This window comes from Penicillium lagena (genome assembly GCF_028827675.1).
Source record: "Penicillium lagena strain IBT 129212 chromosome Unknown utg000007l_segment0_segment0, whole genome shotgun sequence".
NCBI classification, from domain to species: Eukaryota; Fungi; Ascomycota; class Eurotiomycetes; order Eurotiales; family Aspergillaceae; genus Penicillium; species Penicillium lagena.
Genome location: NW_026623228.1, coordinates 1534080 through 1557107, shown reverse-complemented (window position 1 = coordinate 1557107; position 23028 = coordinate 1534080). Strand labels below are relative to the sequence as shown.

Genomic DNA, 23028 nt, shown 5'->3' with positions numbered 1-23028 from the left:
CCATACCTAGGCTCATTCGGCCGCCAGGGCCCATTTCTTCCAGGCAGTAAGAGGCTGAAACACTGTCTTTAAACCCAGTGGTGATCTCTGCGCACGGTTCTTACTAACCCCTCCTGTCTTTCTCTGGAAGCGTCGAGTCCGACTGCGCAACAAATCCGCTCGTTGCTCAAGAGTCAAATCAACTTGATCACCGATCGGAATCATGCATTTGGCCAGATGCATGTAGTTTTTGCGAAGCAAATTCACGGTGATAAAGATATAATCAACGTTGCGGAACACGAGGGCCCTTTCCTCAGCATAGCGGTCTTTCTGTTTGACAAATGCAACTGGATGGTCTCTCCAGTGGCGACGAGGGTTCAAATGATGAGAGGTATGATATCCATCATTAAATGAAAAGCGATTGCTCTGTACTGAGTCAGAATATTGCCGCTAGCAAAAGCTGATGTTGGTAAAAACTTACTGCGACGTCAATCAAAGTAATGCTCGAACGAAAATCCGAGTCTGGATCTACCGGATCCACAAAGGCGTGCTGGCCCCAATTTCCAACCATCAAACCAAGCCGCATGACTGCGAGCGGGAGAAGAAACACAAATAGAGTGGCGCGGGAGTTGACCTGGGAGTAGAGAAAATAGAGAGAGGCATAGTTGCTCAGCTCCCAAAATGCCGCCTTGAGGGCATACCCGATCTGTCCCTTCCCCCAGAAATACAGCGGAAGTTCAAGCCAGATCAGAAACACAAAGCGGCATACATAGCAGAGAAAATCAAAAACATTGTCGCGGTCGTAGAACATGGTCGTGCTCAAATCATCCTGGCCATTGCCTTCGACGTGGTGGTGCTTAATATGGTGGTAAAAGTAGGAGTTCCATGTATGCCCTAGCATAGGGTCCAGGATGTATGGGAAAGCCATGTCCAGAAGTCGATATTTAGGTGCTAATACCCCGTTCATATGGATGTGCTGATGCTTCATCAGAGTGAAAGCTCCACAGTACCATAGCTGTAGAACCCAGTGTATGACCCCATGGATCCATGAAAAGTGATGATACAAATATACCGCACTTGGAACGATAGTGGTGAAATATAGGAGCAGATGCGTCAACATGACGACGTCTGTCTTAAAGCGCACGACCCCTTGCGCCCAATTGATATATGGGCGGAGAATGTAGCGCTGTATGCTTTCCGGGAGGTTTTCCCGCAGCACATCATTGTCCCATAGCTGGAAGATAGTTGGATCGAAGTCAGGATGCGAGGCATTATTCAGGTTGTGCAGCTTCTCAGCTGCTCCCTTGTCATCAAGGGTCCCCCTCAGCACTCCGTGGGTTTCACCTGAAGCTTTATCAGCCGATTGGTCAAACCTGGGCGGTGCCAACGGGACTTACTATCCAAGCATCCATCCCTGATGAGAGTTTTGATCACCAGCTTGTCGGGTAAAGTGAGCTGAGGATCCGTGAACGTGGCGGGATCCATGGCGAGCAATGTGTCTGATCAACCGGCTAGGTTGAGTCCCGACAGAGCAAGAGAATCCTTGACAATCCCACAAAACCAAGCTCTCAGGAGAAAGCTATGAAGGCTTCTAAAATTTATGCGGTCGTACGGGGCTCCGCTAGGGCGGATCAGTTTTGGCTCTAACCAGATACGGAATGCCGATCGGCCCATCGGCATCCCGCCTTATTAACTGCATTAAGTGTTATTGGATGAATTCAGACAGTTATTTTAGGACCGGCTGTCTACATGGTAGCCTGTCACTATCGTTCTATTCTGGTTAATATTCGTGGTGACTTTGAAAGATGATGGGACTCAGGGTGGAGCTTCTCGCATGCCGCGTAGGCCTATGCTCCACTTGGTTTCTCTTTATTTTTGTAACTGCTATTTTTGCTTACCCTCCATTCATACGGAGAAATCTATTGTAAACCTCGACCCATTGTTCCTATGAGGGACATCACTAATATTTCCGACGTATATATAGTAGGGCTTATGGATGAGGTCGTAGAGTGCCGACGCGATTTCTCAAATCGAGGGGCACGAAAACAACCGGTGAAGCATTCTGACTAATCAAGGGGGCCTAGATCGATGAGTTAAACAGATCCTGAGATTGTGAAGGAAGTGAAGAACGGAAGATAAAGTGCCGAAGTTATGTTTGGCTCGAATGATCATCTTTTCCTATGCATATTTACCTCATGCTTACCGTCGAGGATGTGTACCGGGATGTGTACTCCAGCCAATGAGTGCTTGCCGAGACCAGACAAGATCAACACGGCAGATGGTCATTGCGTCTACGGCATATCAGGCACCGTTTGCATCAATTTGAATTCGAATATATCGGAAGGCCCAGCTCATTTAACTAATTGTCATTTTCCGGCTGGTTTTCTTTCTACCGTACTACAAAGACATTTCCGGGTAGCTTCCCGCCTAATTTTTCTGGCACCCATGCTCAACCCCACCGTATCACCTCGTCATTTGGGCTTCAATCCATCACACGGTCGGGGAAATGCGGGGAGAGACAGAGCATCATTCCGCTTGGGGCAATCCCATCCGTTGAATTTTCTTCGCATTGTGTGATCGCCGGCTGTCTTCTAGAAAGGTTTGATGCCTGGTTAAACAGGCATCAACGGAGCAATCGTCCAATCAGAACCACAGCCAAGCGCCGAACGGCTTTGGTCTCACCGATCTATACTTGCATGTTGGGCGATAAGATGGGGAATATATTATCAAACAGATACTCGGCCAAGGCATATATTTATTGTCTTCCACTTCTTCCACTCCTTCCAACTTACTCCCACATTCATTCATTGCAATCATTGCCGTGAGTTGTCTTCACGACTGCCCGCTATGAGCTGACCGCACTGACCTAACAACCTGAGCAGCCTTTTTCCAATTACATAACTATAAAAAGCATCCTACCGCCAGACTTGCCCCTCCATCATCCTGATTTCAAAGGCAGACGCCCCCAACCTATGATCTTGGTGTCGGGAATCTTAATTCAGCGCCTGAGATCATGACACAAAACCTCCAGGATCAGCCATTCCCTTTTGGCCTCCAGCGGAGCCGAAGCCGGATGGGGGAGCTTCTGGCGGCAGACGTGCTCGTTGCTGCGGGTTCGGCCACACTGATTACACCCGCGGTGATGATATTTGATAGGTATGGTCAAAACACAGAGCCCCACGACATCAGCATGCTGACCCTTCGAAAGACTCGTCGTCGAGAAATCCTTCTATAACCAACCTCTTTTGCCCGCATTCCGGAGGCATCTGTGGTTCTCCATCACACAGCCTGCTACATTTTTGACATCACGACCCAGCCTACTCGTCTGGTCCCTTTATACAGCAACTTTCGCAACAGCCAATGCATCTGAGACGATTCTCGAGAAACTATACCCCAAAATTGATCATGCCATTGCCGGCATGACTTCATTCGCATCTACCTTCTTGGTAAACTCTTCCGTTGGCATTTGGAAAGACGTCAAGTTCGCACAACTTTTTGGACACAAGAATACCACCACGGCTCCTCCGACGACCCCTGCATCATCCACTCCTTCATCCACTCCATCATCCACCACACCCACCTCAAACACCAACACAACGACCGACACTCCTTCTCAACCACAGCCCAAGCCCAAAACTGCCCGTTCTATCGGCCGCACCAGAATACCCTTGGCCACCTACTCCGCCTTTTTGATCCGTGACGGCCTCACCATCTTTGGATCCTTCAGCCTACCCGCTATGGTATCGGCTTCGATCCCCGACTCCGTGGCGTCCCAAGAATACCTGAAAATTCTGATTGCCCAACTAGCCATTCCGGCCTCTATCCAGCTGATCAGCACGCCGATCCACCTTTTGGGTCTGGACCTCTACAACCGGCCGCAAGTCCGCCCAGCAAAGGACCGGGTGTCTAGGGTCAGCCGAGACTGGATCGGTGCTTCGCTCTTACGCATGTGTCGCATTATCCCCGCATTTGGGATCGGTGGCTTTGTGAACACGGAAGGCCGGCTGTATCTACACGAGCAGTTGGATGAACGGCGCTCGCCTTCATGAGCCGAGCAACAGATCGGTTTTATAGAGATTATAGAGACGACATGATAGATCAATAATATACCCTTTCTTTTATTTATTTTTTATGTTTTTTGTGTCTGGATTCACGATTTTCTCTCTTCGGTTGTTGTGGTTGTGCCCTATCCCCGCCGAGTTGACCGGCCCGGCTTGCGTCGGCGCCCGGGTCAAGGCCCGGATCACAGACACAGAGGACAGCCAGAGCCGGTCATGCATCCCCATCGTTTTGGTTCAAGTGATTGCCCCACTTCCACCCGTCTCTTCCGGACAAAAGCCAATACACGTCGTGTGGCGTTAAGTAGTTGGAGGAAAGTGGGTGTAGTTCTCAACCAGGTGGGCGAAAACATCGGACCCAACGCCCGAGACTTGAGCAGCGCGCGCGATACGAAAATGTGATAAGACATGCAATGCAATGTTGTCATTAAGGCATCTAAACTTAGAATTACGCAGTTCATAGTATTGTAGCCTCACGTAAAGTGAGAGCTTTCTCTCATTTTCCTAAAACCTAGACCAAACACCGATTCGTAAGCAGTCATTATCTTTATTTCCGAGCAGCCAGCGATGATTTTCACTTGCTACCCAGTTGTCGTGACGGTCTCAATAGGCACTGGAACACGTAGTCTGCCTCTGGGGCGGCGGGATGGCGATGGAATCTGGGTTTCCAGCGAAAATTCGCCGAAATATCCGCAGCGTACATCGGCCGGTACCAGGTTCGGGCTGTTTATGAAGTTTCTTTTGTTTTTTCATACACAAACGGGTCGACGGTGCAAGAAAGAACCCCAGAGGAATATTAGAGCTCATTGGTTGTAGAAGCATTCAATGAATCCCGAACAGAATCTCATGGCACATCACACTCGATAGCTTCGAAGCCCGTAGCGCGCGCTTTGGAGCCCTGGCTCGTTGGGGCAGATCCAGCGGGATTGATTGGAGCGTGATTGAAATCGGACAAGACCCTAGAAGCATCCACAAATGACGGATACTGACCACCGGGGGGGATATCGAAAGTGGGCGATCTCCACACATGCTGATGGGCGATATTGACCAATTTTCCCAAAACGGCAATCTCAAGTTTCAGCTTGATGCTGTAAAGAGTGGCCTTGAGGGTGGTCTGGTAGATGTAGAAGTTCATGAACTCAATGACCATCAGAGCGATGTCCATGAGAATACAGGCAACATTGACAGCCAGGAGCTGTATGATGGTTTTGCGGCTATTATGGTCCGGGTTGAGTTGCAGCATGCGATTAGTCTCCCACATGTAGATGCTGGAGATGATGACTTCTTGCACACAGAAGCCGGTCAACTGCAACTTTTCCATTACGTCGTAACCCATGACGGTCTCGGGCGAGGTGGAGAAGTTGGCGGCATAGGTCAGGACGGTGGTCGGGATGTGAAGAATAATGATATTCATGATGATCATCCCCTTCACCAAGCGCAGCACGCGCATGTCCTGGAGGACCAGGTGCAGCCGCGAGTACAGCACAAATGATTGGCCGGTCACCATCGACCACCAGCCAATGGTCAACAAAGTCACCGGCAGCCAAGTGGCCGAGGTCAAATTGAAGAACTTCATCAGATATCCGACCGAGTAAGGAAGAATGCCGATGGAGGCAATCAGCATGCTCCAGAAGTAAGGTCCACGGTAGCGTTTGAAGGTGAGGCAGATGAGCACGATCAGCTCAAGCACGTTGTACCACGCGACGCCCACAAAAGTCGCGATGGTGATGCGGACGCCATTACTGTTTCCAGTGTAGCTGCCTGTGATCCAGTCGCCGGGACTGGATTCACTGGACGAGGACATAGTATTCCCGCAGGATCTCAATCCTTGGAGTGGAAAAAGCCACAGGGATGGCGCTCAGGGACTGAATTTTGACGCGGGGGTTGTTATTGGAAGGGGCGGTGATGGGGGGCGAACGGGGATTGGCCTGACCAGATCCACACCAGCCGGGGTGGCTTGGGTGGCTTTTATCCTTAGCGGACAGATCTATACATTACGATTACATATTGACATTGTACACGATTCGGACTTGCTTGGAGATGCTTCAGCTCATGGAATGTGGATCGCCCCCTTCAGCATGCTTGTGTGGTCTGCCGTCATCATAATCAACCCCCTGAGTCAGGCACCAGGGGCTTTCGGACCGACCCCAACATCATCTCAACTGGTAAAAGCATGGATGGGATGGATATACCATATTGGATCTATCCCCGAACCCGTACCCCAGATATGGTCGGCAGCTTCAAAACAACCGCTAGTCAGCGCTGGCAGTTCCCAAGATGGCCAACCCACTCTCGGCTTCGTCGTCAGCCTCATCACTTAGTCTTGATGTCGTTTTTGCCCCCGAGTCATTCGCTCGCTTTGATCTCCTCGGGGGTATTTATACGTGACCTCCATCCAGACCCTACTCAGTAGGAGACCCGGTGGAGGCAACAACCCCACCACTCATCGCCAACGAGTCATCCCGACAAGACAAGCTCCGATTCCTCCTTCTCAACCCATACCACCATGTGGCAACCATCATGGCCCCCGCTGTCTTTCTTCAGAAGGGAAATGGCCGAATACGCCCTCAACAAAAACGCTACGGCCATTCTCTCCGGATCCATCAATATGTGGTTCCACTTCCAACTTCTAAGCTCCGGCCATGGCCCCAAGCAAGCCGAATGCGACGACATGGAATATACCGTCGAGATGACTTCTTCAGAACAGAGAAAGGCGATTGCTATGCTGCTGGTCCCATTCCATCTGCGGAAGTCGAGGTCTTTTCGCCACCTCGACGAGGGACTTGTCCAGAGTGGGAGAGTTGCGGCGAGTCCCCGACGTTCGCATTCTTTTGCCGGATGATCCGACATGTCGTGAGATTTAGGAAACGGGTTGAAAACCGGGAGGCTGAGCGGCGTGCGAGCAGTTATTCTGTACCGATGCTACGTGGGCCTAGCTGAGCAAGGAGTGGTAGCCGCGAAGTCATGACTTTGAGGCAGCATATAACAATGTATAGCTTCTTTAGAGAGTACCCTTATCATACATATTTCAAGATTGAACTCCGAGGACAAAGAAACTCCACTTATCCCGTAAAATGTCTGACCTGACCCTAGTAAAACGCCCCAATCATTGCAATCTGGGGTTCACCCCAAATGCATAGTTATTGAGGTCGATTCTGACTTCTTAAGAACTCTGCAACCTGTTTATGCTCGGTGACGAAAAACATACGTCTCCTGTCCGACTTCCAAACCAGCACACCGATCTCTGCAGCATGCTGGCATGGAGCCAGGTATTCGTTAAAGGCACTGAAATCCTTGAACAGAAAACCCGATGTGGCTCGGAGACGGTCCCGCTCGAGTTGCCACAACCTGATCTGATCGGTCACGGTGGGCGGCAGCACAGAGGGCGGGATGCCTGAAGCGTTGGACGTAGAATATGTAGCGTTGTGCTTGCGCATCTGGGGGTGGGCGTGTGTCAAGAGATACGAGATGATCTGGTCAGCTGTGATGCCCATCTCGATTGCTCGGCGCACCGACTGGCGCGTGATTTTCCCAGTGACCAGGTTCGTGAAGCGGTATTTGAGATTTGTGAAGAGAGAAATGAGGGAAATCTGGAGGGGCGAGGAGGTATAGGCGTAGAGACGGTAGTTGGTTTCGATGATGATGAACCCAGTGCCACCGCCAGAGGAAGTGCTGACCGGTCCCGTAATCGAGCCAGTTACAGGATTGCTCAGTGCAACCGAGTCAGAAGTGAGCGTGGTTGCAAGGCGCGTGGGATAGAAGCATGGGGCGTCTGGGTTGTCCTGGTAAACAATGCCAAAGTCGGACAGATCGGCGAGGGTGCGCAGTTGGACCTCATTCAAGTGTCGCTTTTCGTAGGATTGGCCCAGCTCCAAGCTGCTCAGCAGGAAGAGGAAGGAGAGGACCTCGACACTATCCATGCCGATGGCCTCGGCGCTTTCCACATACAGGATCAAGATATGCCAGACCTGCGTATTGACATCTTGCAGCACGAACCCAAACCCGTCCTTGGTGATATCCACTCGGCGATCACGAATCTCCACCAAATGGCCAGCTTGCAACAGTTGTTTCACCCCGTTGCTTAGTTTGACCTCGCGCGATCCGCCCAGCGCATCTGTTCCCACCATGTATCCCAGGACTCCTTCCCACTGCCGCCGCGCATAGTCGTCCAGGTCGGCAATCGAAACGGGGGTCTGGTCAGGTCCTTGAGAGAAGACACCAAAGGACTGGGAGTTCTCAGAGCCCATGAGCGCTTGTTGAAGCGAGCGAGCAAACTCTTTGGTGACCTGGTAAGCGGGAAGCCTCACGGTTTTTTTCTGTCTCTCGCCCTTCTCTTTCTCGGTCTTCTCCTCGATGACCTTGTCGATTACCGGGTTCGGGTGAGTCAAGATAGAGAGCCGTTTCAAGATATCGATCGCGTCGTCTCTTTGTCTTATGAATCGATTTGAGTCAGTCAAGGTCTTTTTTGGGTCTCAAGACGCGCTCACTTCTTGCTTTCCGATTTGACCCAAGTTTCCAGATCATCCTGCGGAAACGGGCCTTGCAGGTACAACAGCGCCATGACAAAGCATTTCGCTACAACCAGTCAGTCTTGTAGAAGCAACCGAGGAGAGCTCAAAATACCCAGATCAGGCAGCATGCGCCGAAAGATGGCTAGGGCGGTGGACGGCTGCTGGTACAGCTTGCGAAGGGTCACCCCCGGCAGGCTCTGAAGGTACTCAAAGGGTCGGGAGGTGGCGGTCGCCATGGCAGTGACCGGAGCGACGCAGCTGGTCCAGTCGAAAGCGCTTGAATGGAGGACGATGATGATGTCGCTGGTACGGCGGGCGAAGCGGCCATATCACGCAGCTCCCGATAAGCCGAAGCGCATTCGGCTCCTCTATCTCCCCCTAAACAATCAACAATCACCCAATTCCTGGCCAAAATGACTGCTTTGCGATTTGTCAGATCTGTAATAAGAGTCATGCCCGTCATTTTTACTGGATAATTACTGACCACTGTGTTTCCTTAGGTGTGGGAGTCCTTTCGGGCTAATTCGGGCCTAGAGCCTCGGTAGGTGATGCAGCCGTGTTTTGGTCCAGCAGTCACTGACAATGGTGGCAATGGGATAGACTCTTAAATAATGTGAGTGTAGGTAACCATACTGCTCAACAGGTATGCTAATATGACCGTCTAGCTCCAAGTCACCGCTGCCAGGCCGGGAACTGTCAACTTTGAGCTTGATATCCGGAAGGAACACACTGTATGTTCCCCAAGAACCGTTTGCTTCTAACGTTGCAAATCTGTAGACGATATCTTTGGCAAACAATCTGTATACACGGTACTGACGTACCTAGAACCGATTGAACATCCTCCATGGCGGCACTATTGCTAGCATGGGTAAGTCCAATTTCTTTTGACACGGTAGTCTACCGACTCATATCTCAAATAGTTGACCTCGGTGGCTCCTTGGCTGTGGCATCTCGTGGCCTGTTTGCAACGGGCGTATCTACCGATTTGAACGGTAATCTAATCCCCGAAAAGACATTTATGTACCTGAAGACGAATCCTAACTGTCGTTTTTCAACAGTCACCTATCTCAGCTCTGGCGGCAAGATTGGAGACAGGATCCTGGCGGTATGTTTGCTCTCGCATCCTGTTGCCAAGATCTAGATCTTTATTGACTGACTCATTCCCAGGAGGTGACGTGCGACAAATGTAAGTCGTCCAACTACATTGCATGTCTTTAGCTCACATCTGACAGTTGGCAAAACCCTTGCCTATACCTCAATCAAGTTCACCAATGCCAAGGGAGAGATTGTTGCCCGTGGAAGCCACACCAAGTGCGTATTAATGATTTACTTCTTGATTTGTTGGTGCGAGAAATCTAATAAATGCATGCTTGCACAGATATGTCACCCTGGCATGGAGAGACCCGCAGAACATCGTGGAGGAAATCAACAAGGAGCAATAATCATGTATGATAGGGAATCTTATGACGAAAAGAAAATATCCCCGATAGAACCATAAAAGATCGAACCATAAAAGAAACAAACAGTCAAAACTCAACGTCGTGAGGGCCTAAAAAGGAAACGGCAATTCCTCTGCCAGTCAGAAAAGTCCTCAGCCATTGCACATCCTGTTACAAACTTGCGCCATCCGTACTTGGCGTCAGAGGGGTTATGATACCCATCTCCCATCACCATCTGCTCCAGATCCTGTTCCGAGGGCCGGAATTCATCATCCTCACGATCAAACTCCCACGGTGCTTCTCCAAAATACCAAGGAAGATAGACATGAAAACTTTTAAGGCGAAGAGATTTGAGCGGATTGATGAGTTTGAGGCAGTGTGTCTGGAACCTACCCTCCCTTTCGAACCATGGGTTGAACTGCCACCACTCGCCGAGCATATTATGCCTTCCGATCATCAAACTGTGAGACATATCGACCGTGATATGGAGACGTGCAGGGGTGCTGAGCTTCAATTTCTCGACGGTTTCTTGCCATAGCTTATAAGTACCTTCTTTTTCCCAGAGCCGCACGAATTCCCAGTCGAAGACAAATTGCACGGAGCGCAAGTGCTTCAGAGCATTCACGGGAAGAGAATCAATAAACGGTGACAAAGGTTTGCTCAGGCGCAATGAGGACGGAGCATCTGTGCATGTCGAAGGGGGAAGCAGCTTGAAGTGATTTGCTGAGTAGAAAATCCGCATCGCCATTTCATGCACATCTCGGTTGACAAGAAATAACGAGAGAGGAAAGCGCCAGCATGAACATTGCCGGGCCGAGATGTACTTTTCGTCTCTGAATTGCCAACAACAGCGATCGCGCACAGAAAGGCAAGTTGAGCAATGGTTGTGGTTTCTGTTGAGATGATCCCACCTAAACCCATTCCTCGGAGTCCAGACGAGATCATAAGTTGACGCAAGATCAGTGTGTTGAAGAATCCGCTCTTGAAGTTCAGCGGGCAGGTCTCCGTACTGAAAAGGCTGGATGGCCTTGGTTGAATGCGAACGTCCCGTCAACTGCAGAGCAATGTCGTGCCCCAACGGATATAATCGAGGATCTAGCCTTCCGTCGAAAACAGGGTGCAGACGAATAGCGAAGCTGGCTAAAGTGGGTAGTTCCATAAGAGGCTTTAGCAACTGCTCGGCGATGCCTCTACCGTTCACATCACATATGACCGATAGGTGAAGGCGAGACTCCTCGATGTGACGGCTTAAGTGCTTGCAAGTTCGTTTCCAGTCGCCCTTGACACATCGCGGAATCTTGGACGGGAGGGGAGGGTCGATCTGCGAGCAAATGAAGTAGTGGTTCCAGATCCACGCGTTGTAATGGCAAGCACTGCTATCTTGAAGGGTGATTTTGAGGGACCTCAGGCATGCGAGGGTGCTGGAACGAAGCTGGCGGAGCGCCGACAGGCCACCCGGGAGATTGCGAGAGATCTGGAATGCGTTCTCAGAGTAGAACAGCAAGGTTGTCTCTTGAGAGATAGCCCTCGAGGTCTGAAGAAGTTGCACAGGTATGGACTGATGTTTGATCAGGATTGGGAGCTCGCAGGTACAGAAACGGCGAAGGTGGCTGTAGAAACTCCAGGGGTGATTCCGAGGAACGAGAGTATTGATGCTACAGAAGTGACAGTCTGCCATAGAGGAATAGAAGCACAGGCATCGATCAAAAGGGGAAACACTGTACGCCACGGAAGACAGATTAACCGGTCCCTCTTTGGTAGACATAGGGTTCAAATCAATGGGCCCATGCTGGAACAGTCCTGCGTGGAGGTAAACTCGCAGGCGCACATTGTCTGGTAGGGTCAGGAAGTTGATGCTGCCGTGGGATGTCGGGGAGGGAGGAGGCGTACCCTCAACGATGGTCGGGTGTTCCATGGTTGACAGTACGGACAGAGAGAGAGAGAGAGAAGGAGAGGGAGGAAGGGAGAGAGGGAGCGTATGTTGAAAGTCCAAAAGAAGAATGGAAGAAGCTGTCGGAACAGGCTGAGTGAAGGGAAGTGATTGAGTCGAAAGCGAGCAGAAAGAGTGACGAAGAAGAAATTGACGGCTGAAGGGGGCGCTGCAAGATGGATGATGGAAGATGAAGATCGCTTATTGAGAAGGATGAAATTAACGATGAGTGCCTTGCAATCTTTCATCTACCAATTTGAAGCATTAAAGGCGAAATTATGAATCATTCGAATCAAAGAAACCGACTTTCAATCCAGGCCCCACGACAGAAAGACCGCCTCCTCCCTCTTGCGGGCAACCAGAAAAGCAAGATCCATGATAGTATCAAGACCAAGTTGAAAGCAAGGGGGGCCGCTTTGTCAAACTCACAACCGGGCAGACTCGAATTGAGAATGTTGGAGGTCTATTCCTAGATGTGTCTTGACCAGAGTGTTATCTTCAATCACCTTGCAGAGGCGTCCCCTTTCCCTATGCAGAACAAACAGTTTGTCCCAAGCTTGGAAGCCCTTTCCTGCGCCAGGTTTGTTCATCTTGCCCATACCCTCATGTCCCACGATCACGAGACAATTCTGGGCACGACTGAGTGCAACACACATATACAATCCGTAAAGAACCCCTAATCAGCCCCTCTGATTAACCTAGATTGACTAATTTAGGATATAGTTCAAGGGCATAGAGGATCGTAGAACGAGTTGGACTACAAAGTTCAGCATTTAGCCTTCGACTTCCATTTATTTCTGTCCTAAATCGATATATGGTTGTTGAATGAATTAAAAAACAAAGTAGGGGAACCCTTGTAAAATTATCATACAAGACCCTCATCCTCTTCTTCGAGGCCCCCTTCGAGGCCCTCTTCGTCACCATCAGGCATGGCCTCGTCAATGGTCACTTGGCCCTCACCCATGGCCTTGACCTTCGCCTGAGTCATCTCGAACACGTACTGCCCGAGATGCTCGACGCTCTCCATCGGCGTGCCTTCCACGGCCGTGTCCAGAGTCCTCGTGGTTGGGAACATCTCGTTCGGGACGAGCATCAGCTTGTCTGAGCGCTGGAAGAGACGGTCGAAGGCGGGCTTGAGCTCGTAGCAGGACTCGAAGACCTCGCGGCGGCCGAGGATGTAGAGACCCAGTCGAGCTCGGGAGAGAGCGACTGTTAGACGGCGGGCATCACGCAGGTAGCCGACTGTGCGGGTGCGGGTGAGGGAAAGGAGCACGTCTGTAGATGGTCAGTTCGTCCGAGAGCTCCGAATGAAGATGGAGAAAACTTACAGTCATTCTGCTCTCCTTGGTACCTATCAACAGTGGTCACGATCTTGGGCATGCCAAACAAGGAGTTCTTAGCGCAGCGATGGTTCAGCACATCGCGAATCAAAGCCGTCTGCCCCGCGTAAGTTGATAAGATCGAGATCTTCGCGGCCGGGTAGCCCAAAAGACGCATGTACTGATACAAGGCGACAGTGTACTCGGCCTCGCCCAGGTTCTGAATGAAGTGAGGTGTCGGCTCTCGCTCACCGTTACCCTGGTAGTCTGGAACATTGATGAACTGATAGTCAAACTGGAAGCCGGGGTTGGCTAGCGAGAACTCCGGGGCAGTTTCAACCACTGGCAGATCACCCAGCTCTTTGTATCGCCAACGGAAGAGCTCAGCGATGTCGGGTCTGGCGCGCCCTTGCTTGTCCAATGTAATAGTCGGAACACCCAGACGTGCAAGACGCAAGAAGAGACTCTGCTCAAAGTGGGCGTACTGGCGGAACGCGAGGTTCTGGATAATGGGAGAGTTCTGGTAGTGATCACCGCAAAGAACAACGCGCTTCAAAGGGAGTTCGCCGTTCTTCATGTTCTGAAGAGCGGTGGGGATGAAGCTCTCGATCTCGGTAATTTGTGCGGCTTCTTCCATGACGACGTTGTCGTAGTGGAAACCGAGGTCAGCGATCTCCTGGCGCCGCATGGCTGCGTGGGTGGAGGTCATCGCAATGATCCGTGCCTCCTTGATCAGAAGGTAGTTCGCTTTGTCCCGGGGTTGGCGTAGGATCTCAAATGGCCGTATGTCCTCGAGCTCGGAGAAGATGCGAGCAATGTGCCGCTGACAACCTGCAGCGACATCCAGCAACACCTCTTTCGAAGCAGCCAGGTCGAACAAAGGTTGCGGAGCATTCGAGAAATACGTTTGAAATGGGAATGAAGCGACAATTTCTTCATTCGAGGCAGTCTCAGACCCAGCTTGATCCCAGAACTTAGCCCATGCTGGTTGGATATAAACCGTGTTGAAGTACCCGGCGGTCTCGCAGGAATTGCCATGTGCACCTTCTGCCCCAATCGAAGCTGCTAGTCTCATCACCTCTGAGAGGTAATTGTTGCGATTGTCGAGGAAGGACTCAACTCGACCATACTTGCTGTAGCTGATTTCGGTGTCTAATTCCTCCTCACCATGACCCAGTCGCAGCAGATGGCGTTCGTCGATGTCGAGAGCGATAATCTTCTGGAATAGTTGGTTGAGTGCCTGATTGCTGTGCGCAATAAGCAGAGTGCGTTCGCTAGGGAAATTATGGTAGATATTGTTGATGATCTGTGTTGCAACATCCGTCTTGCCAGTACCAGGTGGCCCCACAATGACAGTAAGACCAGGCTGTGTCCCAGACGCGATTGCTTCCACCTGTGCAGGCGTGAAGCGTACTGTGTTAATTTTGGGTGCATCAACCGGATAAGGTCCGGGATTAGGTGGCTTGTACGTAGAAACGCGCAAGGTGCTCGGTTCCTGCTGCGCCTGCTCGGCCTGTCCTCGTCGTCGCTTTTTCGAAGGACCAGTAGCATCCACTGCTGGTTGGTTGTCGACGTATTCGAGGATGTACGGAGGTCCAAAACTCGAAGTCTCTTGGCCTGACGGTTCGATAATCTTGCCCGGGAAGCTCTCCACCAAGTGCGACCAATCTAACAGAGTGTCACGGAAATCAATGTGATCTAGGCGGTTTGGTAGCTGAGTGTATTGGGCACTGGAAGGATCGCCGTATCCCAGGAAGATGTCCTGAAGCCATGAGGGCAGTGTCATGTCAGAGACGATGAGCTTTTGCATGGTTTCCAGGATTGACTTGAAGTTGTTCTCCCGACCCTTTCTCCGGGCAACAATGTTGATCAAGGGATAGATATCTGGCTTGCCATGCTGTTGACGATCCTTGTCAGAGGTAAAAGCAGAGGCATCCAGGTTGACCAGCAACCTCCTCAGCCGCGGTCTGGAATTGTATCCATTGCTCTGGCCAGCCTGCGACTGCCGCAATGGACGACCTTGTTCATCAAGCACCTGCACAATTTCAGCTGTTCGAAGGTGGGTCATACGTGGACCATCCGTTTCCTGGCCAAGTTGCGCAGGGGATTCTGTCTGCACAGCCATTAGGTAGACGACATCATCTGGTCGCAGAGAATCCCATTCTTTGCGCACATGATCCGCCAGTCTACCTACCTCGATTGCGATCTCAGCGCGGACAAAAGCTGGATTTTTGGAGCCGACCTTCGCCGGTGCAACCTCAATAATGGCAGGTTTGGAAATGGGGATTGCCATACGAGAAAATCCCTCGAATTCCAAGTTCCCATCTCGTTTTGCACGGGGCTGCATTCGCTTGACAATGGCTTCCATGTCCTTGCGAATCTGGAAAAATGCCTCTGAGCGATATAGCAGAAACGAGCGCCAAAGGAAGTCTCCCAGGCTCAGGTATTGGAGATTCAACTTCGGGATGGCAAGCGGGCGTGATCCATCGTATGCCTCGTTCCTCAGCAGTGCCAGGTCGTATAGGTTTTCTTCTGTGGGAACAATGCTCAGTCGTGAAGCAGCTTCCTGGAAGGAAGGCTTTCGTTCATAGAATGACAACAAAACCTCGAGGAACAGATGACGGCCGGGATCGACATTCGCCGACTTGGGATAGCTCGTTCGGAAGCCAAGATGAGAACAGAGACTCTCTAGCTCCGACTCCTCCAACGCCGATAGCTGCCCTTCCAATTCCGATCGCTGTTCGACAGATCCTAGGTTGGACAACGCCAGAATCATGAGCTTGTCCTTGAAAAACTTCATCGAGGTTCGCTGCAAATGCGCCAGCTCTTGGCAGTGCCTGTCATACACTGCTTGGGGAGACAGGGCCTCGCCGGAGTAATCATCGATGGCGAAGTGAACAAAGTGCTGGAGAAGATTGTAGAAATCGCGCAACAAAGCGTTCTCGGCAGTGCGGTATAATCCCGACAGCCGAATAACGGGAAGAAGATTGAGGTCTTTCACTAGCGTATTGACATAACGCCGAGTGGGAAGCTGGCTCTCGAGATCGACCAGCAGCTCGAGGAATCGCTCGCAATATAACACGTTATCCTTTTGGTCCTTTTCCGGACCGTTCAGTTTCTGCATGAAGTCCAGAAGCATCGAATACAGCCATGAGCGTTCAAACCGCATCTTCGATTGCGCTGCTTCGTCTCCCGCATCATATCGCTTGCCCGCCGCGCGCCACGCCTTTTTCAACGTCGGCGTCTTGGCAATAACACGGTCCCGAGCGTCATCGCTGGATAGATTGTGCCAGATCGAGATGGAAACGAGGGGCGCGCATTCTTTCCGGATCAGAACATTTTCGAGGGACTGAAAAGCGCCGATGATGAACGAGATGATTGCGAGCCGCGATTGGGCTGGCAGTGATTGATCAATGCTCATCGACAGGATCCGATGAAACAAGCTCGAAAAATCGTCCGCGCGGTCGGAAAAGATGTCTGCCTTCCGTTAGCTACCGCCATCACGTCCGGATCCATTGGCGCGTCTACTCACCCCATATCGGCAGATGCTCGCGATTCTTGACGCTGACCATTAGCGCGATCAGGAGTACATGGTCATTGGAAGCGTCATCGGTGTACGTTGGCCAGAGGAATCTTGCACGCGATCGGTTAGCCCTGCAGCCCGCGAGATGAATTGCCGGAGGGGGAAAGGGAGATCTGTCATACTTCTCTAGAATATTCAGGTTCTCCAGAATCAACAGTGAGCGCGTGGAGAAGCCCTCCTCTTGTAAGGGCAGCCACAGCTGCTTGTGGACGACATCGGGTTTGGCCTTGCGGACTTTGGTATCCAACCAGTGCGCCTTGGCCAGCTTCACCCAGGGGTTATCCTCGCGGAAATCCACGACGGCCGGTCGGGAATCCAGACTCTGCGCCATGGCAGAGTGAGTGGTTTGGGTGTGGTCGAGTGCGAAAGGCAAGGGTCGCGCAAGTCGGGAGGATCGAAATGAATAATGATGGAAGCTCCAGCTTTTTTCCAGGTCTTGGCTTGCCGAGCCGCATCCCCCATCTCCCCTTCACAGTCCTTCTTCTTTCTCTTCCTCTTTCTCTTTCATTCACCCACGTTCTTTCTTCTCGTTCCCCCACCTCTCTTCCCTCTCCCTCATCTTCTGCCAGCGCCATGGATGTGGACGCTGTGCAAGTTTACCGGAAACTGGTTGACAGTCTCCTGGACCGCGCCGCGCAAGTCAAGCCGGACCAGCACATCGAGCCTCCACTGACCGAAGCGCTTCTGGGCGAAGCGATCTGGCGTGTTTCCGGGCCGGACGAGGATATTGTCAAGCAGATGAACCAGCAGACCCAGCTTGCTGCTGTAGAGATTGCTTTTCGCGAGAGGTTCTATCGCGTTTTGGTACGAAGGTTCCCTGGACCGCTGCAACCTTTGACTAACTGTTGCATCGCTACACAGGCGTCCACCTCAATCGACGACCCTGCTTTCATTCAGATCTGGAATCTCCTCGATATCGTCTCCATTTTCTCCGACAACGGTCAGTACAGCTGCCCGATCGATGCGCCGTCTCTAACTTCTTCCAGAACAATGCGAACCAGGTCTGATCTTCTGGCTCATTGAGGAACTTCTCGACAGTCAGACCATTGACGGCTGTCGCAAGGTGTTTGACTATCTGGAATCGCGACGAGAACGAAACACAGCGGTGCGTGAAGGACTTCGCCTTGATTATGGTCCTCTAACTAACTTGCGGAAAGAAACATTTCAAACAGAAGAGTTTGATTATTCTCAGATCTTGCAACGAGCTCCTACGCAGGCTGTCCCGTGCAGAAGATACAGTATTCTGTGGACGAGTGTTCATCTTCCTCTTTCAGAGCTTCCCGCTAGGAGATAAAAGCTCCGTCAACCTTCGGGGCGAGTTCCACACCGAAAATGTGACCAATTTCGACGAAATTACCAAAGAGGCCGCTCCGGAGGCAACCGAAGAAGACACAGCTATGATTGAGGCCAAGGAAGGTTCTGCAGAGGGCCAAGCAGAAGAAGCGGCATCCGAAGAGCAACCACAAATCCCAAAGGTTGTTGTCTCTACGAGCAAGGACAAGAAATCCGAGACTGTTGATCTGAACGCTCTGTATCCGGTGTTCTGGAGTCTGCAGTCTTATTTTTCAGCCCCGACCAAAATGTTCGATCCCGAACGTTTCACATCCTTCAAAGCCGGGCTCGAAGCCACACTATCTGCTTTCAAGAATATCAAACCCGATCTTGAACAGGGTACGGCACGCGTCTCTGAAGAGGCTCGGAAATCCAACAAGCGGAAGCGTTCGACCGATGATGCTGAGATTGCGAGCAGCTTCAACCCGAAATATCTGACGAGTCGAGATCTATTTGACCTCGAAATAAGCGACACTGCATTCAGAAGACATGTTCTTGTCCAGGCCCTCATCCTTATCGACTTCATGCTTTCTCTTACCCCCAAATCAAAAGCCCAGCTTTCGGATCTGCCGAACAAGTCAGTCCTCTACGGTTTTATCCTGAATGAGGACGATGCCAAATGGGCAATGCGGATGAGGAAGCGAATCGAGGAGTATTTGCAGGATGGGGCGGGTGGCAAGTTCTACTATCGTATGGTGGACACCGTGCTGTCCAGGGACAAGAACTGGGTGCGCTGGAAGGCTGAGGGCTGTCCACTGATCGAACGGCCGGCCGTCTCGGTGACAGACTACCTTGGTTCTCGCGAGCATGCCCTCAAGGCCTACGCTAACAAGCGTCTTCGTCCCTCGCCCATGGGAGCTCTTGATCTCAAGTTTCTTTCCGATAGCGAATCGTTGGCCAACCTGGAGCGGCTCAAGGAATCGGACCGATACTCCGTTCCCGCGGCGGACTCGTTCATGATGAGCATTATGGATGACGAAATGGACATTGACATGGCGCAAACCAAAGAGGAGAAAGACAGTGCGGAACAGGCCAAGGCAAGCAAGGCCTGGCGAATCCTTCGTCTCTCTGCGAAGGCCAAACTCGCTGCCTTCGAGAAGGTTGATGACGGCAAAAACCTAAAGATTTTGTTTGAGAGCCCTCCGGCACCCGATACCACGGCCCAGCCTGGTGACGACATCGCGAATGATTCGGAAGCCACTCCCCAAGCGATTGAGAGCACTGTGCAAGGCTCATCCCAACCTTCTCAAGATCAAGATCTTGCTCAGGGCACCGAAACACCAGAGGAATTGGTCGATGACAAAAATGTCATCGGTGATGCGAAACAAGAACCAAGCGTCCCCAAGGCTGAGGACACGAACGAGGACACCCCTATCGCTCCTGGCGCCTCGGATGATGGCCCCCAGGAGAGCCTTGCAACCTGAACGAACGAACTGCGGTCTTGCTGCCATTGCGGCATATTCATACTATTGGCCCGTTTTGTTCCGGAATCCCGAAAATATTCCCCAATGGACTTCAATGCCTGTGGTCCGAGCTGCAACTTCGCCGGAATGCCGAAACATCTTCATGCATCGATATCACGGCGCTACAGAGTACCACCAAGCACTGACTGCCGTTTTGAGACAAATGCGTCAATTCTGAGGATCTCGTCTAAAACGAGTCTTCTAGCTAGATAGTGTTGATCGGTCTCCGATCACCAACGGATGTCTCGCCATGAACGCATCCATTCACCTGGATCCTGAATCCGTTCGGGGGAAAACGTACCGACTCCTTCGCACCCCTCGGGCTGCCGCCAGAACAAGTAGGAGGAGCATTCGATGGGCCCGGAGAAATGGTATCGATGGGACTAGTGCGGCCCCTACGATGTTGAATTAGCTACCGACGTGGAGCTCAAGATTTATTAGCTGATCGGCAACTCTAATGCATACCTCATACAGCTCAACGGAGGGTTCCTGCATGTGGGCAGAGCGGCGTAGATGCTACCGTAGGGTAGGATTTATTATTATTTGTTATTTTATCCTCCGAGGCAGAATCCCGCCGAAGATTCTGGACGGGGATTACAGTGGCATGGCTGGGGCGCCCGACCCGTCGCAGCCATGTTTCAGTCTCCAACACGACTAGAGCCCGATTCAGCGGCCGCGAGCGAGAGAGGATCGAACTATCCTCACCTGTGCCACGTCTCTGGAAGAAACTATTGGGGGAGAATTAAACAAGCGAACTTGCAATAGTCTTTTGGCCCCAATGTAAGCAACCCCTGTGCCCTACTTTGACTACACTATGTCGACGCTGCTGCGGGTTCGTCAATAGTGCGCAGTAGTCAGGTTTGAAGGTTCCAGAGAAAAAAAAAAAAAAATAAAAATAAAAATCAAAAAATAAAATAATAAAAAAAACGCACTGATCGCATGGAGTACAGCTCCCGATTGTAGCGGCGGCGGCCAACGGGGAGATATGGGTCGGTGGAACCCCTAGCCAGCCGACGCTATACAAGAGATGGAAGGAGACAGCCATAGTCAACCTCTCTTGTAACCGTGGAATAAATGATAATGGCGCCGCTGTCTGGCCTGTCAACCCGCGTCTGCGATCGGGTTGAACCGCCACAGACGCTGGTCGTCTCAGAAAACAAGATGATGGGCACGATCTGCAGGGCATTTTTGACTATCTCTCGGCCCATTTTGCCGATTTCTCATGCAAAGCACACTAGCCAAGGGGACAAGGTGCTTTCTCAAGCCAAGAGATCGGCTTGCGTCAGCCCCGATGTGCACTACATCCGGAGTCCGTTGCGATCAGATTCGCCTATGACGACGTCTGCATATGGACAAAAAGAAGAAAAAACCGCGAGATTCGAAGGGGCGACTCCGAAATTAAAGTTGCAAGGCGCCTGTCTTTCTGTTCCTGTCTCAGGTTTTGTGTAATGGGTGAGATCGACCTTGTTTGAACCCCGCAAGACTGCCTAGAAAAGGAATAATGAATAATAATAATAATGAACGAATTCAAGAATAGTACATAGTAATGGACCCAGCGAATCCTTCCCATTAGAGCTAAAGGTGTGCGCTGAAGCTGATCTTCCGAGTATCTGTTAGTTTCGGCCGGGACTATCTATTGTGAGCATAACGCTTCCGAGTTTCCTGCGAGGGACCCAGTTGTTTTGTAGCAGAGCAAGTCTCCAGTTTGATGCCCCACGCTGGTGTATCTTCTAGTTAGCAAGCTGGTCGGACATCGGGTATTGAATCCCATCTCCGCTGTTGCCTGGGTTAGTTAGGGGTTGGTGTTGCCCGAATCCTACGCTATGTAGACGATATTTGATTTTTGGCGTAGGTGGCAGCCCTTACTACATCTTTTGAACAATCGAAGACGATATGCGATGGGATAATGCGAACAAGAAGTGGGACTCCGAGCAGTCATAGATGCCTCTGGACTCAACTGTGCTCAAAAATTTAGCCCCAGTCTTGTCCTTCCCGCACGAATGGTAGAACATTCCATCACGGCCAAACGTCGTGACCCACTCTGATTCCCACCCTCACCTCGCCAGAATCTCTTCAAATTTCTGACTCGTCGTGTCTTCGGTTCGAGGTCTGCAATTGAAAAGACGAAGTCTTGTTGCCCGTCGCCTGCGACAGTCCTTTGCACTGGAGCCTTCATTTCAGCAGGACGCCTCCTGTGACTCGGGATGTTTCATAGTTCCTCAGTGTGGAGATTCCAGGGGAGCTTCAACCCCTCTGGTGGGGTTCACCTTGAGACAGGCCACTGATCCATGGACAGGACCATCCGGGCCCCAAAAGTCCTTGTCGACGCCGTGGTTGGCGTTGACGTCGGGTCAAAGCAATCTCTGATACCCTGGTTTACGCGCATGGTCCGCCTGGTGGTCTTTCCTGAAACGGGCGCAGGCGCTCTTCTGACTACAGTTGTAGTTAGGTCCCGCACTATGTGAAAGGTCTACTGCAGGAGGCTCTACCGAGTTGACGGTCCATTCCGACCACATTGCTCATGTTTTGTTGGAGGATATGGTCTGGCAAAATGACGCAGTCGGTGGGACGATTGTGCCCCGTCTCAGAGTTAATGGCCTATGATCACATCCCATCCTTGCCCATGAGTGGACAACACTGACCATGGATGATCGCGGGGCTTGACTATTGTCTGGTCATCCACATCGGCTAAGCCGCCAGCCTCCACGCATGACTGTTGGCTCGCATCATTCCGAAGGCATCCACCTGGTCAATGGACCTGTGGCGGGCAGGCCGCTGAGTGGCTGCAAGTCTTCTTTTCTTCCTTGATCGATGGGCCCGAGGGCCTGGCGGCTTAGCTTAACGCTGATGGAGCCCAAAAAGGGCCACTAGGCACAGCCGGCAGGCCTTCCACATGGATGAGTCCCGGCCGGTGAGCAAGGGTCTGGCGGCCTCTGCCTGCAACGGTTGGCTGGTGGCCCATGCAGGAATCGGAAATCGGGGCCTCGAGGACTCCTGCTGATGCACCACACAGATCAGGGCGCTGGGTCCCACGTCGGAGATTTTCTTGTCCTGAACAACGGGTAGTGGACGCCTCATGGCGTCGACCGCAGTATACCCTGTCTACCGGGAGTCGGCTGCGTAAAATACGGTTTGTGCACAGCTGGAGGGAAAGCAAGCTATCATGTTTAGACCGGATATACCGGGGGCTGGGCTCAGCTGCCTCATCCACTTCGCCACAGATCCAACCCCAAGGTGGGTGCGTCTTTTTTGGAGTCCTGGTCGTGGAGATTCGGGTCTGCGCTCTTTGAACCGGCTGTGGCACATACACTCTACCTTTTGATGCCCGACGCCCAACTACTAAATCCTACTATTGTACATGACGATCAAAGCGTATGTGGACACTTGATCGGAGACTACATCTGACAATCGTTG

General features: G+C 51.5%; 10 protein-coding genes across 10 annotated transcripts; 4 read left to right on the top strand and 6 right to left on the bottom strand.

The window, feature by feature from the left end:
* Positions 1 to 12: 12 nt before the first annotated feature.
* Positions 13 to 1464, bottom strand: N7510_010148 (fatty acid desaturase; the record flags this gene model as incomplete). The annotated part of the gene is made up of 3 exons (XM_056982073.1): positions 13 to 405; positions 461 to 1323; positions 1377 to 1464. The coding sequence occupies 3 exons, from the start codon at positions 1462 to 1464 to the stop codon at positions 13 to 15; spliced, it is 1344 nt and encodes a 447-aa protein (XP_056829909.1).
* A 1528-nt stretch (positions 1465 to 2992) lies between these two features.
* Positions 2993 to 4028, top strand: N7510_010147 (uncharacterized protein; the record flags this gene model as incomplete). Its single annotated transcript, XM_056982072.1, has 2 exons — positions 2993 to 3135; positions 3188 to 4028. 2 exons carry the CDS (start codon positions 2993 to 2995, stop codon positions 4026 to 4028), a joined length of 984 nt encoding a protein of 327 aa, XP_056829908.1.
* Positions 4029 to 4881: 853 nt separating this feature from the next.
* On the bottom strand, positions 4882 to 5841 carry N7510_010146 (uncharacterized protein; the record flags this gene model as incomplete). Its single annotated transcript, XM_056982071.1, has 1 exon — positions 4882 to 5841. The coding sequence occupies one exon, from the start codon at positions 5839 to 5841 to the stop codon at positions 4882 to 4884; it is 960 nt and encodes a 319-aa protein (XP_056829907.1).
* Positions 5842 to 6115: 274 nt separating this feature from the next.
* On the top strand, positions 6116 to 6358 carry N7510_010145 (uncharacterized protein; the record flags this gene model as incomplete). Its single annotated transcript, XM_056982070.1, has 1 exon — positions 6116 to 6358. One exon carries the CDS (start codon positions 6116 to 6118, stop codon positions 6356 to 6358), a length of 243 nt encoding a protein of 80 aa, XP_056829906.1.
* Positions 6359 to 6757: 399 nt separating this feature from the next.
* N7510_010144 (TFIIH/NER complex subunit TFB2) lies at positions 6758 to 8784 on the bottom strand (the record flags this gene model as incomplete). The annotated part of the gene is made up of 4 exons (XM_056982069.1): positions 6758 to 6924; positions 7246 to 8468; positions 8525 to 8612; positions 8661 to 8784. The coding sequence occupies 4 exons, from the start codon at positions 8782 to 8784 to the stop codon at positions 6758 to 6760; spliced, it is 1602 nt and encodes a 533-aa protein (XP_056829905.1).
* Positions 8785 to 8961: 177 nt separating this feature from the next.
* On the top strand, positions 8962 to 9990 carry N7510_010143 (PaaI family thioesterase; the record flags this gene model as incomplete). Its single annotated transcript, XM_056982068.1, has 10 exons — positions 8962 to 8988; positions 9049 to 9089; positions 9149 to 9161; positions 9214 to 9279; positions 9374 to 9416; positions 9469 to 9540; positions 9607 to 9653; positions 9716 to 9734; positions 9781 to 9859; positions 9927 to 9990. 10 exons carry the CDS (start codon positions 8962 to 8964, stop codon positions 9988 to 9990), a joined length of 471 nt encoding a protein of 156 aa, XP_056829904.1.
* Positions 9991 to 10081: 91 nt separating this feature from the next.
* On the bottom strand, positions 10082 to 11902 carry N7510_010142 (uncharacterized protein; the record flags this gene model as incomplete). The annotated part of the gene is made up of 1 exon (XM_056982067.1): positions 10082 to 11902. The coding sequence occupies one exon, from the start codon at positions 11900 to 11902 to the stop codon at positions 10082 to 10084; it is 1821 nt and encodes a 606-aa protein (XP_056829903.1).
* Positions 11903 to 12641: 739 nt separating this feature from the next.
* Positions 12642 to 17150, bottom strand: N7510_010141 (RNA helicase aquarius; the record flags this gene model as incomplete). The annotated part of the gene is made up of 4 exons (XM_056982066.1): positions 12642 to 12674; positions 12789 to 13192; positions 13246 to 16713; positions 16769 to 17150. 4 exons carry the CDS (start codon positions 17148 to 17150, stop codon positions 12642 to 12644), a joined length of 4287 nt encoding a protein of 1428 aa, XP_056829902.1.
* A 242-nt stretch (positions 17151 to 17392) lies between these two features.
* On the top strand, positions 17393 to 19575 carry N7510_010140 (THO complex subunit THO1/HPR1; the record flags this gene model as incomplete). The annotated part of the gene is made up of 4 exons (XM_056982065.1): positions 17393 to 17623; positions 17681 to 17759; positions 17806 to 17924; positions 17977 to 19575. 4 exons carry the CDS (start codon positions 17393 to 17395, stop codon positions 19573 to 19575), a joined length of 2028 nt encoding a protein of 675 aa, XP_056829901.1.
* A 2877-nt stretch (positions 19576 to 22452) lies between these two features.
* N7510_010139 (uncharacterized protein) lies at positions 22453 to 22692 on the bottom strand (the record flags this gene model as incomplete). Its single annotated transcript, XM_056982064.1, has 1 exon — positions 22453 to 22692. One exon carries the CDS (start codon positions 22690 to 22692, stop codon positions 22453 to 22455), a length of 240 nt encoding a protein of 79 aa, XP_056829900.1.
* Positions 22693 to 23028: the final 336 nt, after the last annotated feature.